This window comes from Gossypium arboreum, chromosome 8 (assembly GCF_025698485.1).
Source record: "Gossypium arboreum isolate Shixiya-1 chromosome 8, ASM2569848v2, whole genome shotgun sequence".
NCBI lineage: Eukaryota > Viridiplantae > Streptophyta > Magnoliopsida > Malvales > Malvaceae > Gossypium > Gossypium arboreum.
Window position 1 is genome coordinate 132,024,474 of NC_069077.1, and position 15,505 is coordinate 132,039,978.

Genomic DNA, 15,505 nt, shown 5'->3' on the forward strand with positions numbered 1-15,505 from the left:
TATCGATTTTTGACCAACCAATTATCCGTTCAACTGTTTCAAATACTATAATATAAATACTATTCAATTAAATGAACATGCATTCTAGAGTTATGTATAGGAGTACAAATAAGACCAAAATGATATGTTGACACCAATTAACGACTAATATAAGAAACTCAATAAAGTATGTTGACTGTAACGTAACGAGAATAAAATTTACATTCTGCAATGGAATGAGGACTCAATATATGTGTTTGCATATGTGTATATATCTCCATTGATGTATAAAAGGGGGGAAAAAAAGAAAAAAGAAGAAAAACCTCTTGTCTGCCTAGCCCATGATTTGTTCATCTTAATATAATGCTGTAAAAATTTGTCGCTACAATTTTTCCCATTATCCTTCTCTATCTCTCTTCCTTGCGTGCCTAACACAAAATGGAAATTATTAACCAACAGAGTTGTAGACACATGGCTTGAGGGATGGTTCATTTCTTTGCCTATTTTTCGTGCTTTCATTGAAGCTTCTTTCAATGCCATCCGATAAAAAAAGAAAAGAAAAAGGGCTTAGTGATTTAATCTGAAAGTTACGAGATTTTTAATGGTTCACCCACGTACCCAGAAGGCCCTGGAATCTCGTATGTTTGAGAAGAGACGTTCGATTTCCTTCCCTGCAATGCATTTATCATTCAAGATGTTATTTGGTTGTTGAGTTTGTCGATTGTTGTAAATTATCAAAATTCAAGATTTGTTGCGTGTGACATACATACAATATTCGATTTCTGGTTAGAGGGTTAGGGTTTTTGAGGCCAAAGACTGTTGCTTTTTTCGGTCTTCTATGCTTCTTTAGTGGTTTTATGAATTGGGTATTTGTGTTTGAAGCGTTTGTGTATTTTAGTTCCTTGTTTGTGCATCGAGTGGTTATAGTCTTATAGGGTTAAGTTGCTTCGAGGTTGCAACTTGCAAGGATTTCGGCATCTGAAGTTGTTATTAGATTGATCAAAAGATATGAGTCGTAGGGTGCGCCGCAAGGTGGCAAATAAAGGGAAGGATAGCGTTGTATCACTAAGTTGCTATGAAACCGGAGTTGAGGATTTAGGTACTGAGAGAAATGGGGTTGTGGATTGGACAATCTTACCTGATGATACAGTGATTCACTTATTTTCGCGGCTGAATTATCGTGATCGGGCGAGTTTGTCATCGACTTGTAGGGCATGGAGGGTTTTGGCTGCTTCTCAATGTTTATGGAGTTCATTGGATGTCCGTGCTCATAAATTTGATACTACAATGGCTACTTCACTTGCCCCCAGGTGTATAAATCTTCAAAAGATAAAGTTTCGAGGGGCAGAGTCTGCTGATGCAGTAATTCATCTTCAAGCTAAGAACTTGTGTGAAATAAATGGTGATTACTGCAGGAAAATAACTGATGCCACTCTATCTGTGATTGTTGCTCGACATGAGGCTCTGGAAAGTATTCAGCTCGGTCCAGACTTTTGTGAAAGGATCACTGGTGATGCTATAAAAGCAATAGCTTTTTGCTGTCCAAAGCTGAAGAAACTTCGGTTATCTGGAATAAAGAATGTTTTTGCCGATGCAATCAACGCTTTGGCTAAGCACTGTCCTAATCTGATTGACATTGGGTTCCTTGATTGTTTGAATGTTGATGAGGCAGCCTTGGGAAATATTTTATCTGTCCGGTTTCTCTCTGTTGCAGGGTCGTCAAATATGAACTGGAGTGTGGTTTCACATCTCTGGCACAAGCTGCCTAAATTGATCGGGCTGGATGTTTCAAGAACTGATATTGGTTCAACTGATGTTTCTAGATTACTATTCTCATCCCAGAGCTTGAAGGTTTTGTGTGCTTTAAATTGTCCGGTTCTTGAAGAGGACACTAGTGTTAGCACAATTAAAACCAAAGGGAAATTGTTGCTTTCTCTTTTTTCAGATATTTTTATCGAACTATCTTCTTTATTTGCCGACACCACAAAAAAAGGGAGGAACGTGCTTTTAGATTGGAGGTGCTCAAAGAAAAAAGATAAAAACTTGATTGAGATCATGACTTGGCTTGAATGGATCCTATCTCATACACTTTTGCGTACTGCTGAGAGCAATCCGCAAGGTCTTGATGATTTCTGGCTTAAGCAAGGAGCGGCACTGTTGCTCAGCTTAATGCAGAGCTCACAAGAGGATGTTCAAGAAAGGGCAGCCACTGGACTTGCGACTTTTGTTGTTATTGATGATGAAAATGCTAGCATAGATTGCAGAAGGGCTGAAGCAGTTATGCTAGATGGTGGCATCCGACTTCTTCTGAACCTAGCGAAATGTTGGCGGGAAGGGCTACAATCTGAGGCTGCAAAGGTTTTTATATATATATGTATATATTATTTTGAAAAATTATGGTTTTATCCTCACAGTAACAACTACATCATATTCCTTCCTTTTATCTGATTTTCTTTACTGCCTATAGGATTATTCGATATAGTTGATTTGGACTTTTGGATGGTGTAGGCTATAGCTAACTTGTCAGTGAATGCAAATGTTGCAAAAGCTGTGGCTGAAGAAGGAGGAATTAATATCCTTGCTTTGTTGGCGAGGTCCATGAACAGGATGGTAGCTGAGGAGGCTGCTGGAGGGCTATGGAACCTTTCTGTCGGGGAAGAGCACAAGGTTTGTACTATCAGCACCTTTTCTCATACCTGGGAACATAATCTTTTGATCTCTCGTTCTAATCACTTTCTTTTTTAACAATTTAGGCTGCAATTGCTGAAGCTGGTGGAGTCAAAGCTTTGGTTGACCTTATATTCAAATGGTCTTCTGGTTGTGATGGAGTTCTTGTATGTTTCTCTTTATGCAATGTATTTGGTTTGTGTGCTATTTTTCAATACCATGTGAGCATCAGCACATGGTTTCAGGCTTATACTTCATTGGTTGGATCGTGATTTCCTTTTTCTGTTTTCAGGAGCGTGCAGCTGGTGCCTTGGCAAATTTGGCAGCCGATGATAAATGTAGTACGGAAGTTGCCATTGCAGGAGGTGTGCATGCATTGGTGATGCTTGCTCGTAGTTGCAAGTTTGAAGGAGTGCAAGAACAGGTGCTGTTACTTTCATGATTAAGAAGCGCACCTTTGACTCTGCATGATATATGCCCTAAAGTTCCATTGAATTGTTTTGATTAGAAATTATTAGAGTTATCTGATTTTTCTTTGTTACAACACCTAGTCTCAACAGCTCTGAAATTGATACCACAGTATCTAGAGTATTTTGTCACATTGTTCTAGATTGTTGAAAACTTTGTTAGTACCCTTATCAATGCCATACTGCACTTCTTTGATGCTAAGCATCCTATCATGTGCAAATGCTAATTATGCAATGCATTCAGCTCTCTGGTAGTCATGGAATTAGGAAAGCTTCTAAATTCAATATTCCATTTTTTTCCTTTTTAGCATTCTAGTATTAGTTGTGTACAAGTACTGCATGTTTGTTGCGAGTTGTTTAATGTCATGTCTAAAAATACTAGGCTGCTCGGGCCTTAGCAAATTTGGCTGCTCATGGTGATAGCAACAGTAACAATGCTGCTGTAGGACAAGAGGCTGGTGCTCTTGAAGCACTAGTTCATCTTACTCGTTCTCCTCATGAAGGTGTCAGGTAATTTAACTTACATGTTTCTTCTGGCTCTTTGATATCTTAAATGCTTTCATTTCCGCATCTTTAGTGTAAGTGCATTTTCTCATTATAAGTTTTGCTGTATTTGGCAGCATAGAACTGATGCTTTAGAATTGATTTTGGCTGGAGCTGAAAGCTTTTCTGTCCTAGGTTTTCATTGATTGTTCCCTCTAGTTCCATCAGATTCCTGTCCAAAGTTCTGATTCTCTTCTGCTGAACATGTTGCTATCTCTATACAACTTTTTAGATGCTTTTGCCTGTACATAGGGTCAGTGTTCATCTCGTGGACCGACAATATTGTTTCAGCTCTCTTCCTTTTTCGTGCTGATATACAATAATAAATCCTGTCTATAATCATAGACCTTAGGTTCTTTTTTCTCCACGCACAAAATTATGTTGTGTTTCCTTAATAGGTTTGTTTTAATGTATATGATATCTGCTGATTGAAACAGGCAAGAAGCTGCTGGTGCATTGTGGAATTTATCATTTGACGACAGAAATCGAGAAGCAATTGCAGCTGGTGGTGGTATTGAGGCCTTGGTATAATTTTCTTTTTTTTTTTTTAGCCCCTATTTTTTTCTCCATCTAAGCAGGGCTAGTCTTGGTTACCATTATGTGAAACAAAAAGTGGATAATTGTTGGTGGTCCATTTAAAGGCTTCCAAATATCCAGTAACTTGGTGTACAGATTACATAAATTTTGCTTGGGCAAATTGTTCTCCATAGACTTAAATTATGTTTACTGCAGTAATTCCTTAATTTACCTTTATATGTTTAAATGTGGAGTGGATGTGTCTTAGTCATCTGAAGCTTTCTCTTTCATGTATGCCTGGATTCCAATAGACATATTTGATGTTTCATTCCTTTCCCTTGTTTTAGTGAGATGGTGCAAAAGTCTGAATCCTGAAATAATATTAACCACTACAATGAAGTGCTATGGAAATTGAGTAATTTTAATTGAAGATTAGTTGAATTATGCTCTTGGCTTCATGATATTCTCTGGTAGAGCCAATCGGAATAAAATTTTTGTCGTGATACTAATATGTGCTTCATTTGTTAAAGAGCTCATTACATCTTAAGGGTATTGATTTTTTCTCTAAATTTCTTTTATTATTATTTTTGCGCAGGTTACTCTAGCCCAATCCTGTTCAAATGCTTCCCCAGGTCTTCAAGAGAGGGCAGCTGGTGCTCTTTGGGGATTGTCAGTGTCAGAAGCCAACAGGTATTGCAGTTTTTGATTCTGTATGTGGACATGACTTACGAGGAAGTTGGCAATAATTATCATGATTACCACTACCAAAGCTTCATGATAAGACATGGAAGTTTTTTACTGGATAATAGGCTGAACTGTATTAAAGAATTTCTTAATGTTAACGGCACAACTGCATTTTTCTTCTAGTTCATACATTATTCAAATAAGATATTCTCATTTTGTGATGCCATAGCTAATAGGCAGAATATTGATGCTATTTGTATCGTTCTTTGTCAGCATTGCTATTGGACAAGAAGGTGGTGTTGCACCTCTGATTGCTCTTGCTCGCTCTGATGCTGAAGTAAGCATTTTCATAATCCCGCGCTCATAGTTTGTGCATAATCTATTTTTGTTTCGGTGGAATCTTAGTTGATCTTAACTTTTGCTTTCACTTTCAGGATGTTCATGAAACTGCAGCAGGGGCTCTTTGGAACCTTGCTTTTAACCATAGTAATGCTCTTCGGATAGTTGAAGAAGGTGGGGTTCCTGCACTTGTTCATCTTTGTTTGACATCAGAATCAAAGATGGCATGCTTCATGGCTGCATTGGCACTGGCATACATGTTTGATGGAAGGTAATCGTTGCTATCCTTAATTGCATAAAGTTTAACTAACATATCTTTCTCTATTTTCTGTCTAGATTGTTTTCAGGACCTTGTAGTGTTAAGTTTACTTGTATGCTGATCACTATAATATGTAATTGATATTATATTGTTGTAGTGTTCCTTATCATGATGAAGTTTAAGGTTAAAGACCATTTTTAACAAAGGCTGAAAGCTGGAATTTATCTCTATCCTTATAACAGCTTAAAAACAGAGCAAATCAGTAAAGTTATATATGGATAAAAATTATATGTTTCTATTCATAGATCTTTCAGTTAAGTTCAGAGAAAAAAAAGGCAATAGCTTTGTTACAGGTTTTGTTAGAGCCTGATGTGGATGCTGACCATTATTCCTACCTAAGTAATGAGTTAAGATCAATTAGAACTTGTGGAAGCTACATTCACATTTTATGGAGTGTAAACAGTGATAGTTAAATTTTGGTTTTTACCTTCAAATCTTGGGGCATATGTGGTTTTCCTTTATATATCCTCCTTGGTTGAATAAGAGGTGCACATTAAAAATTAAGCCAACCGATTAATTAAACTTATAGAGTAATTCTTACAGAAACACTCTTTGATAGATTGAATTGAAATTTTAGATGACATTGGCAATAGTGACTTTAAAGGGTATTAAATAGTTTTCTTTTCAGAAATTACTTTCTGAGAGTTGCTATCTGGTAGAAGATAAATCGAAGCGCCAGAATGATGAATATCCTGATAGATGAGGTTGATATGACCAAGCAGTTAGTGGTTTATTATGCATTGCAAGATATCATATCATGTTAATATCCATGTATCTTGTTAAATAATATCCATAGCCATCTTGGTAATATTTTTTCTCTGAATGATATTTTAAGCAGAACTGATGAGTTTACACCAATGGTCACATCATCAGAAAGCAGTTTAAAGAGTGTGAGCATGGATGGGCCCAGAAGACTGGCTTTGAAGCATATCGAAGCTTTTATTCTCAGATTCTCCGATGCACAAGCATTTGCAGCAGCAGCTGTTTCATCAGCTCCAGCAGCATTGGCACAAGTAACTGAAAAAGCTCGCATTCAAGAAGCAGGGCATCTAAGATGCAGGTCTGCCTTTTCTCTGTTTGTATTGCAGAAGCATCTGTACTTTCGAGATAATTATGTTCTTAATTTAAATGAAGTTACAAAAAGATAACCCCAGTATGATATCTGTCTACGTTTGTGCGACACTCGATAAAATAACCTGTTCAGTGAGTTTGCTGCTCACTTACCAAATTTTCTTTATTAAAATCCTGTTCCAGCTATTCTTTACTGCCTGGAATTCATTAATCATGTTGAATAGTGGTGGTCGCTTTTTTATGCTAGCCCTCTCTCCTTCATGTCATGCTTGCTTTATTGTCACCTCCCCGAATTAACTTTTTATATTCCTTAGTGGGGCTGAAATTGGAAGATTTGTCTCCATGCTTCGAAACTCATCTTCAATACTCAAGTCATGTGCTGCATTTGCTCTACTCCAGGTAATTTATATCTATGATTTCCTTCTTAAGCATAATATATATTGCTAAAATATTACTCCCAAGGGATTTTTACATGTTCCTTTGTCGGTTATTATATATATAATTTTATTCGATAATTGCAGTTTACCATCCCTGGTGGTCGACATGCAGTGCACCATGCTAGCCTTATGCAGGGTGCTGGAGCGGCAAGGGTTCTACGTTCTGCAGCCGCAGCAGCAAATGCTCCTATTGAGGCTAAAATCTTTGCACGAATCGTACTCCGAAACCTTGAGCACCACCAAGTAGAACATTCCATCTAATTCAGGAACCACCTTAGTGTTAGCCAAGGGTTTCAGATGCCACTGTAACATTTCAAATATACGAAGTCTGTTCAATATTTTCATACTTTTAGGATTGAATAAATTTACTTTCTCCTTCCCTGCAACTAATCTTTGCATGAGGATTTGTAAGCATGTAACTCATCATTTCTGTCTTTGTATTAATTGGAACAATTATGTAATTTATGCCGTTATGAAAACTTAAAATTATTTGAAACCAAATAATTTAAATGTTAAAATTGAATTATCGCAAATGATTCGAATTACAAGTGACTCAAATTGCAGATGGGGATTTGTCTTGATCAAAATTCAACTCGATTGGCCTAGTTGAGAGCTCTAATCTCATGCACAGAACATCATTAGCTAATGAAATTATTCCCTGTAGTTGCTTTAGCTTTGAGCTTTGCCCAAGCATCATTAGAAAAAGAAAACATTCTTCGACTTAAGCAGCTTCCATCTCTGGTTGTCCCCTCATGTGCATCCGCAACTGCAGCAACACAGACTGTATCAATTCCCATTGAGGATGCAGTTTATCTGCAGATACAAACTCCAAAACCCTCCTATCAACCTCAATAAGACTGCAGCCAGCCTCTTTTCTAGCCCCATTCCTTCTCATCTCTCTCCTAATTTCTTCTACATCTTCCCATCTTTTCTCAGCGGCATACAAATTCCTTAACATCACGTAACTGCCGTGATTAGTTGGCTCCATATGGACCAACTTATTTAGCACTCTCTCTGCTCTTTCAACATTATTCAAGGACCAGTATGCAAATAGGAGTGAAGTGAGAATTATTGCATTGGCTTCATATGGCATACTTTCTATCAGCTTCTCTGCTTCCTCCACACATCCCGCCCTCCCTAACAGATCAACCATACAACCATAATGCTCGATTTTCGGGGTGAGCCTGAAATCTGCCATTGCTTTAAACCACCTCTTACCTTCCTTCACCAGACCACCATGGTTACAAGCAGACAAAACACCAATCATGGTCACATCATTTGGCACGATTCTTCGATTCTGCATTTCCAAAAATACACCCAATGCTTCTTTGGCACACCCATTTACAGCATATCCATTTATTAAAGCATTCCATGAAGCTATTTCTCTTTCTGGCATCTCATCAAAAACTTTTTTCGCTTTATTTATGTCTCCACATTTTGCATACATATCAACAAGTGCTGTACATACATTGGTTGCTCTATCAAGTTTCTTCCTCTGAACAAAATGGTGAACCCATTCACCCAATTTAAGAGCACCCAAATCAGCAATAGGTGGAAGAATGCTCACAATGGTAACTTTATCTGGCTCAAACAATGTGGTCGATTGCAGTTCATGAAACAATTTCAATGCTTCATGAGGTTGCCTATTCTGACAGTACCCAGCAATCATTGCATTCCAAGATACTAGGTTTTTTTCAGGCATGGAATCAAATAAGAATCTGGCGGACACAGCATCACCACTATTGCAATATCCATTAATCATGATAGTCCAAGAAATCACGTTCCTATTTGGCATTTGATTAAACAAACTTCGAGCCGAATCCAAATCTCCCAACTTAACATACCCATCAATCATAGCATTGTATAAGACAGAATCCTCCTCCTCAGGCATCTCATCCAAAAGCTTCTTTGCTCTCTCCATATTCCCAGCTTTTGCATAGCCACAAATCAGAGCTGTCCATGAAACTACACTTCTGTCAGGCATTTCTTCGAAAACCTTTCTTGCTGAACCCATGATTCCAAGCTTTGCGTACATATCAAGCAAAGCTGTTGAAACATACAAATCCAAGCAAAACCCAAATTTCATCACGTGATTATGTATCTGTAAACTCTCACAGACTGCCATGTTTAAAGCACAAGACTTCGCAAGGGTCAAAAATGTGAACTTGTTGGGAACAAAACCCTCCTCATCTTTCCTAAGATCTCTATAAAGAGTGAAAGATTGGGTAAATTGGTTGACACCCAGATGGGCTTTGATCATAGAATTGCAAAGAAGCGTGTCGTTTCGGTGAGGCCTAACATCGAACAAGCGGCGGGCGTGGTTTATAGCGGAAAGAGAGGAAATAAAAGCGCATGCCCTGATGAACTTAGTGAAGATATTAAGGTTGGTTTCGACGGAGTGACGGAGCATGAAAGCGTGGATTTGGAGGAGAGTGGTTTTCGTGTTCTTTTGTTGGAGAAGAAACATGCATTTTCTCTCGACCGGACGCCATAGCGAGTGCAACTGCAAGTGTGGTTCTTCTTTATATCTCATCTATCAACGCCGCTTTTTCTTGTCCCTTTGGCTTAGATTTCGAACAGAAAAATCATTTGAATTTGTTTAAAAATTTTAAAGGAATTGCCTTAAATAGTTAAATGCTACTTTCCCCTTAATTTTTATACGGGTTTATTATCTAATCTTATAATATCTTCACCACGGTCTTGCATACTTTTTCCTCTTCGCCTGCGAAACAGAGGTGATTGCCGGTAAAAATACCGACATAAAGTGGCTACCTTCAGAGTTTAGAGTTTTAATACGTAACACCCAACAAGGGAGTTGACTGCTCCATGCAAAACAGAAGCGAGTAAAAGAAAATGAAACCGAGTGGTTGAATTTGTTTAAATCGAGCAATTTTGGGTTCAAATTTTGGATTATTTTGAATTCAGATTATTATTATTATTCAATCAACTAACATCCATCTTTTCAATAACTTCAAAATGCATCTGCATATCAGGCTTCCTATCAGCAAAATAAAATCTCTCACACACCTTCAATTTCCCACCACTTTTCTCATCTTCGCTTTCAATCATACGATACAATCTGTTCTTCTCATCCTGTATCCAAATTCTGCGGCCGTCGCACCACTGCCTAGGAGTTCCATGCAGAAAGAAACGAACCCTGGGGCCTCCATCCGCAACCCGTTTCGATATCCTTTCGATCACGTCTTGGTCAGTGATGTATGCACCACAAGAGTTTAACCCCACATCCACGTAATGAATCTCAGTGATGCTGTTTAATAAGCTTTCCTTAGTCGTGGGAAGTATTTGAACCTCCTCTTGGACATTAACCCCTGCAGGCTGTTCTCTTATGTGGGATTTGTCATCCAAAGAACCAAGTTCAGCCACAAGCTGGTTAACTGCAGTACCACCTTTGCTGAAACCAAGAACTACGGTTTTGGGTCGTGATGTAGATGATGAACTAATGGAGCATGGTTTCTTCGTTCCACTTGAAACTACATCTTCTGCCTGCAATAATGATATAAGTTTAGTACATGGGAACAATCCAAGCAAAGACTTTATACCAGTATGTGCTATTTCATCAAATTTGCTTTTTGTTTAAAAGCTCCATCTCAATTTTAATATTAAGCAAATTACTCTCTCTATCAAATACAAAAATATTTTAATCTTCTTAATTTTAAAAGTAAATAACTAAAGACAATTAATTATAACAGTAATATTTTTTATCAATTATATATATTTTCATTAATATAATACTAAATTTAATTATAAAAAATTAATCTTCCTTGTCTTAATTTAATTAATTCAGCCTGCAATATTGTCACTTGATTTAGAAAAGTTAGCACGCTATATTTAAACATTATCTCAATATTTATGTAGAATATATAAATATCTGGAGTTAAATATATTATTATACTAATTAAAATTATAATAATTAATACAAAATATAAATATATTATTAATTCTCCTTAATTGCTTATTTTCAAATTCAAATTTTTGTGATAACCATTTGCTTAATATGAAATTGAGAGTATTTAAAATTGTTTTTACCCAGTTTTTCAGTCAAGCATATACCTGTTGAAGACAATTTGATAAGAGAGAGACAGTTGATGTAGAAGCCGGGAATCCAACAGGAGAATATGATTTAGGCTCACCATACTGATTGACTGATGGGATAAAATCCTTGTAAACTGCAAAAGGTCCATTGAAAATGGAAGCCTGGATGACCCAAGCATTAACAGACCCGCCAAATTTAGAAACCAAAACTTGAGCTACGTTTTGCAGATCCGATAGCCTCTCAACCACAGGGTTCCTTGTCCCTTCAACTCTGTCTCCATTGAAAAATATGGCATTCGCTGATGGCACCTATTTCCAATCATCTCACGGTATATTATAGATTTCGAACCATGCTTTTCAAGTTTGAGAGAAAGAAAAACGAAAGAAACTTACAGTTAGGGATTTGGAAGCAGAGGAGAAGCAGAGAGATGCGGCGATTCGGTAGTAATTTTTACAGTTTGGGGCTAATTTCACATTGAAAACACCACTCCAACGATCCATGGAAATAAAAGAAGGTTGTTCGGTCTAAAAGAAAAAAAAAAGAAGAGAAAGTTGCAGTTGTGTTAAGGTTGGAACTCTAACATGAGAGAAAATCGTTATCTGGGTGAAGAAAGAACGTAGAGAAACCGAGATGCTCAGAGAAACCAAAGAGAATAATATATTGGGTTCGGTCTGGTTTTGTAGGACGATACTTGAATGTTGGGCTAAGGTGCAAATTCAGATCCAGCTCAATGCGGCCAATATGAGCCAATTTAGTTATTATTTATATAATTTGTAGACTCCTAATTAAATTGAATACTAAATTAAAAGGAAAAATGAATGTATTGGAGAAGTTTAAATATTAGAGATAATATTATTGGGAAGAATAATACAGACTTCAAATATGAATCTTAAAAGACTATGAAGAAACCATGAATTTTGACTATAGACAATATATTTAAGGAGAGTATTTGATTTTTTCGTTCGATTTAATTTTTTTTTATTAAACCATGAAACATAAAACTAAAAGAGAGCATTTTTTTTTTGATTTGGTTTTTTTTATTAAACCAACTTAACTGATTATAATATACAAAACCAACTCAATTGAATTAGAGATAAAAATTGATGTAACTTAACTAACTTTAGGTTGGTCGGTTAACCAACTTAACGACTTTAGTTATTGAACTTGAAATAATTTATATTTATTTTATAAATTATAAATTATAAATATATTTTAAATAATTAAAGAAATATTAAATTAAGTCTTATTTTGATCAAATCAATTTAAAAATTCAACATCTAATAACAAACTGAAATAACCAACAAAATTGAATTCATGATTGAAAAACTAATTAAATCAAGTAAACTGAACTTAAATAAACCAATTGAATCAATTTAATCAGCTTTCTCAAAAAATTGCTCTCCTCTACATAAAATGGCCATGGATAATACAAAAATGAGAGTTCAAATTCAATGATGGTCATACAACTAATAGATGTAAATTACGAAAAACAACCCACTTGTACACAGACAACTACACAACACAACTTATGTAACTTTTTTTCCTTTTTATAACATTATATCTCATATTTATGGTTAGCATTATAAATCAACAAAGCGCTACAATTAGATTCTTGTTCGTTTATTGAACTAAATAAATAAATATGAATAAAATTTTAATCTCGTTTATTAGATAAATCAAAGATAAATAAATCTTGTTCAGTTCATTTATGTTCATTTATAATCTCATTTATATTCGTTTACAATTCATTCAATAAAAATTTAATCTATAGATTGACCTCTGAACTTGGTCACTTTTTTCAAATCAGCCCTTGGACCTTTTTAGTATTTTAAATTGGTCATTAAGATTAACATTCATTACACAAATTGGTCCCTACAATTAAAACCATTTCTTTTTTAATAATTGGGTGACATGGCCAATTAGGATGTGATATGTAGGCAAACAATAAAAATGACATGTGTCTTCCTCTTACTTATTCAAAAAAATAAAATAAACTTAAAAATTTTAAAAATAAACAAAATTAAAAATATTTATTATAAACAATTCAAAAATGAATATATAATTCAAAAATAAAAATAAAAATTAGTAAAAAATCAAAAAATTGCAAAAAATTGAACAAATAAAAAGTTCTAAAAACATAAAAATTTTAAAAAAGTTAAAAATTTAGAAAATTTCAAAAATGAAAATATAAAGAAATTATAAAAATAGAAATTCAAAAAGAAAAAAATTGACTTGTGAATGTCGATCAATGTGATCAATTTTGAATTTTATAATTTTTTATTTTTCTACTTTTAAAATTTAAAATATTTTTGTTAATTCAATCAATGCTCATAAGCGGGTTGGAATTTTATGCAAGTTTAATGAGAAGCATCACATATGACCAGAGCAATATTTATTAGGATGCTTTTGTGCTCGGAAGATGGTACAACTTCAATCCTTCCTTGATAAGAAAAGGCCTGAACTGCTACAGCCAAAACATGGTTGAATTGGAGGAATCATTGGATACAACAACCTCCATTATCAAAGGTTGCAGTCCTAATCAGGAAGGTGGTTGAGATGGTGGAGTTTGACCTGGTGCAAATTGAGGTGGTCAAACATGCTGAGAAGGTCTATAATGATCCAATTTTTAGTGGTGTGGAAAAATGTGATTTTAAAATTTTGTTTTTATAAATTGAGTCCGTAAATATTAAATAGATATATTTACAAGATTAGTATATAGATGAATTGAAATTTAGTTTAGTAATTTAGCCAAAATTATGGTTAATTAAGGCACAAGAACTAAATTGTAAAAGTCCAATTACCATAGATTTTTAATTAGGAAAAGACTTGGGGACTTGGATAGAATTATCGAAATGACCAAAATGGTTAATAAACCATTTTTGACTAGGTATTAGTGGATGATAATGATGGATGTGATTAAACTTGAGTAATTAGTGATTAATTAACTAAAACATAATCAAGTTGGTTCATTAAGATTAATTAAAGATAAATATAGTATAAATAGCAATTAAAGTGGGAAGAAAGATGAAATATCTTCCTTTTCTTCCCCCAAGTTGTCGAAGGAAAGAACAAAAATAAAATGAGAAGCTTTAGGTATTCTAGCATTCAGTCATCTAATTTCAAGTAAGTCCCTAACCATTTTTCTTTGATTTTTATGGAAATCGAATCATGAGAGCTTAATTTAACTAGCTCATGTATAATATTTTTCAATTAGTGAAATTTTGATAAGTTTTCATTGTTGAGAATTGGATGAATTAGGTTTGAAATTGATAGAAATTAAGCTTAAATTATGAAAATGACTAAATTGTAAAGCTTAACAAGCTTGATTGTAAGCTTGGTTACATTAGGGACCAAATTGCATACAATGAAAAGCTATTATGAAATTGAACTAAGAATAGAAATTAGAAGGTACCTAATGAATAAATATGAAATTGAATTTTAATATGAAGTTTTAGATCGAAAGTTATGCTTGTCCCTAATTTAGGGACTAAATTCAATAAGTTGCAAAATATGTTTGGCTTTGTATTTGAATGTGATTTGGATGGAAAATTGATATTGTATAATTGTTGAATTATTATTCATAGCTAAAGATGACGTTAGGCTATCGAGAGGGAAAGGAAAAGCGTGAGTCGATGATGAGTGACACGAGATTTCGATTTGTATTTCTCTGATTCGGGATCACTTTTAATTGTTGCATATTTATGATATTTTGCATAATATGACATTGAGGTGAGTTGGCAATGATTATTTAAATGGAATTGCTATGTTTGAGATTGCATATCGAGATAGTGGACTAAATTGAATAAAATAGAAATTGCATGTATTAATTGGTATATGTGATCTGATATCGAATTGGGTTGAAACATGTTATACGATATGTTTAAATATTGAAATTGGTGATAAAATGAGAAAGATAAAATGATTGAGCTATGTGATGAAATCAGAAAATTGGTTACCTTATTAATTGTTCGAGTAGAGTCGAATATAGTTGGCATGCCATACGATAGATTGAGTACGGGTTACTTCGGCTATATTTCGATGAGTGTTGGGCACAACTATTACTTCGATTATTTCGATGAGCGATAGCCACGATCTATTTACTTCGAACGTTTCAGTGAGGCACTGGGTGCCAAATTGGTATGTTGGTTAAGATCTATGTATTCGTTCGAGTCCGAGTCAAGTTAGTAGGGGATATAAATTGTGAATAAGTCAAATGATGCTCGAAATGAATTAATGTTATGAAATTGTCTTATAGGTTTCTATATGCGATATATGATTATCAATAACATGTGAAAGACTATACGTGTAACACCCTCACCCGACCCAATCACCGAATTCAGGTGTAGAGTGCCACAAATAGACCGGTTTGGGATAATACCAATTTCAAGATTTAATAAGTTAAATACAGACTTTATTAAAAAAAAACAAA

At 34.9% G+C, this 15,505-nt stretch overlaps 3 protein-coding genes across 3 annotated transcripts; 1 reads left to right on the forward strand and 2 right to left on the reverse strand.

Annotated features, from left to right (window-relative positions):
* Positions 1 to 141: 141 nt before the first annotated feature.
* LOC108464206 (protein ARABIDILLO 1-like) lies at positions 142 to 7,526 on the forward strand. The gene is made up of 12 exons (XM_017764368.2): positions 142 to 2,337; positions 2,488 to 2,646; positions 2,733 to 2,813; positions 2,939 to 3,070; positions 3,496 to 3,623; positions 4,094 to 4,181; positions 4,768 to 4,862; positions 5,130 to 5,193; positions 5,291 to 5,466; positions 6,353 to 6,574; positions 6,900 to 6,984; positions 7,107 to 7,526. Exons 1-12 carry the CDS (start codon positions 988 to 990, stop codon positions 7,281 to 7,283), a joined length of 2,757 nt encoding a protein of 918 aa, XP_017619857.1. The 5' UTR covers positions 142 to 987; the 3' UTR covers positions 7,284 to 7,526.
* LOC108464207 (pentatricopeptide repeat-containing protein At2g44880) lies at positions 7,524 to 9,903 on the reverse strand. The gene has a single exon (XM_017764369.2). It carries the CDS (start codon positions 9,553 to 9,555, stop codon positions 7,744 to 7,746), a length of 1,812 nt encoding a protein of 603 aa, XP_017619858.1. The 5' UTR covers positions 9,556 to 9,903; the 3' UTR covers positions 7,524 to 7,743.
* A 22-nt stretch (positions 9,904 to 9,925) lies between these two features.
* On the reverse strand, positions 9,926 to 11,802 carry LOC108462942 (uncharacterized). The gene is made up of 3 exons (XM_017762856.2): positions 11,469 to 11,802; positions 11,094 to 11,384; positions 9,926 to 10,526 (listed from the first exon to the last, which is right to left on the reverse strand). Exons 1-3 carry the CDS (start codon positions 11,574 to 11,576, stop codon positions 9,966 to 9,968), a joined length of 960 nt encoding a protein of 319 aa, XP_017618345.1. The 5' UTR covers positions 11,577 to 11,802; the 3' UTR covers positions 9,926 to 9,965.
* Positions 11,803 to 15,505: the final 3,703 nt, after the last annotated feature.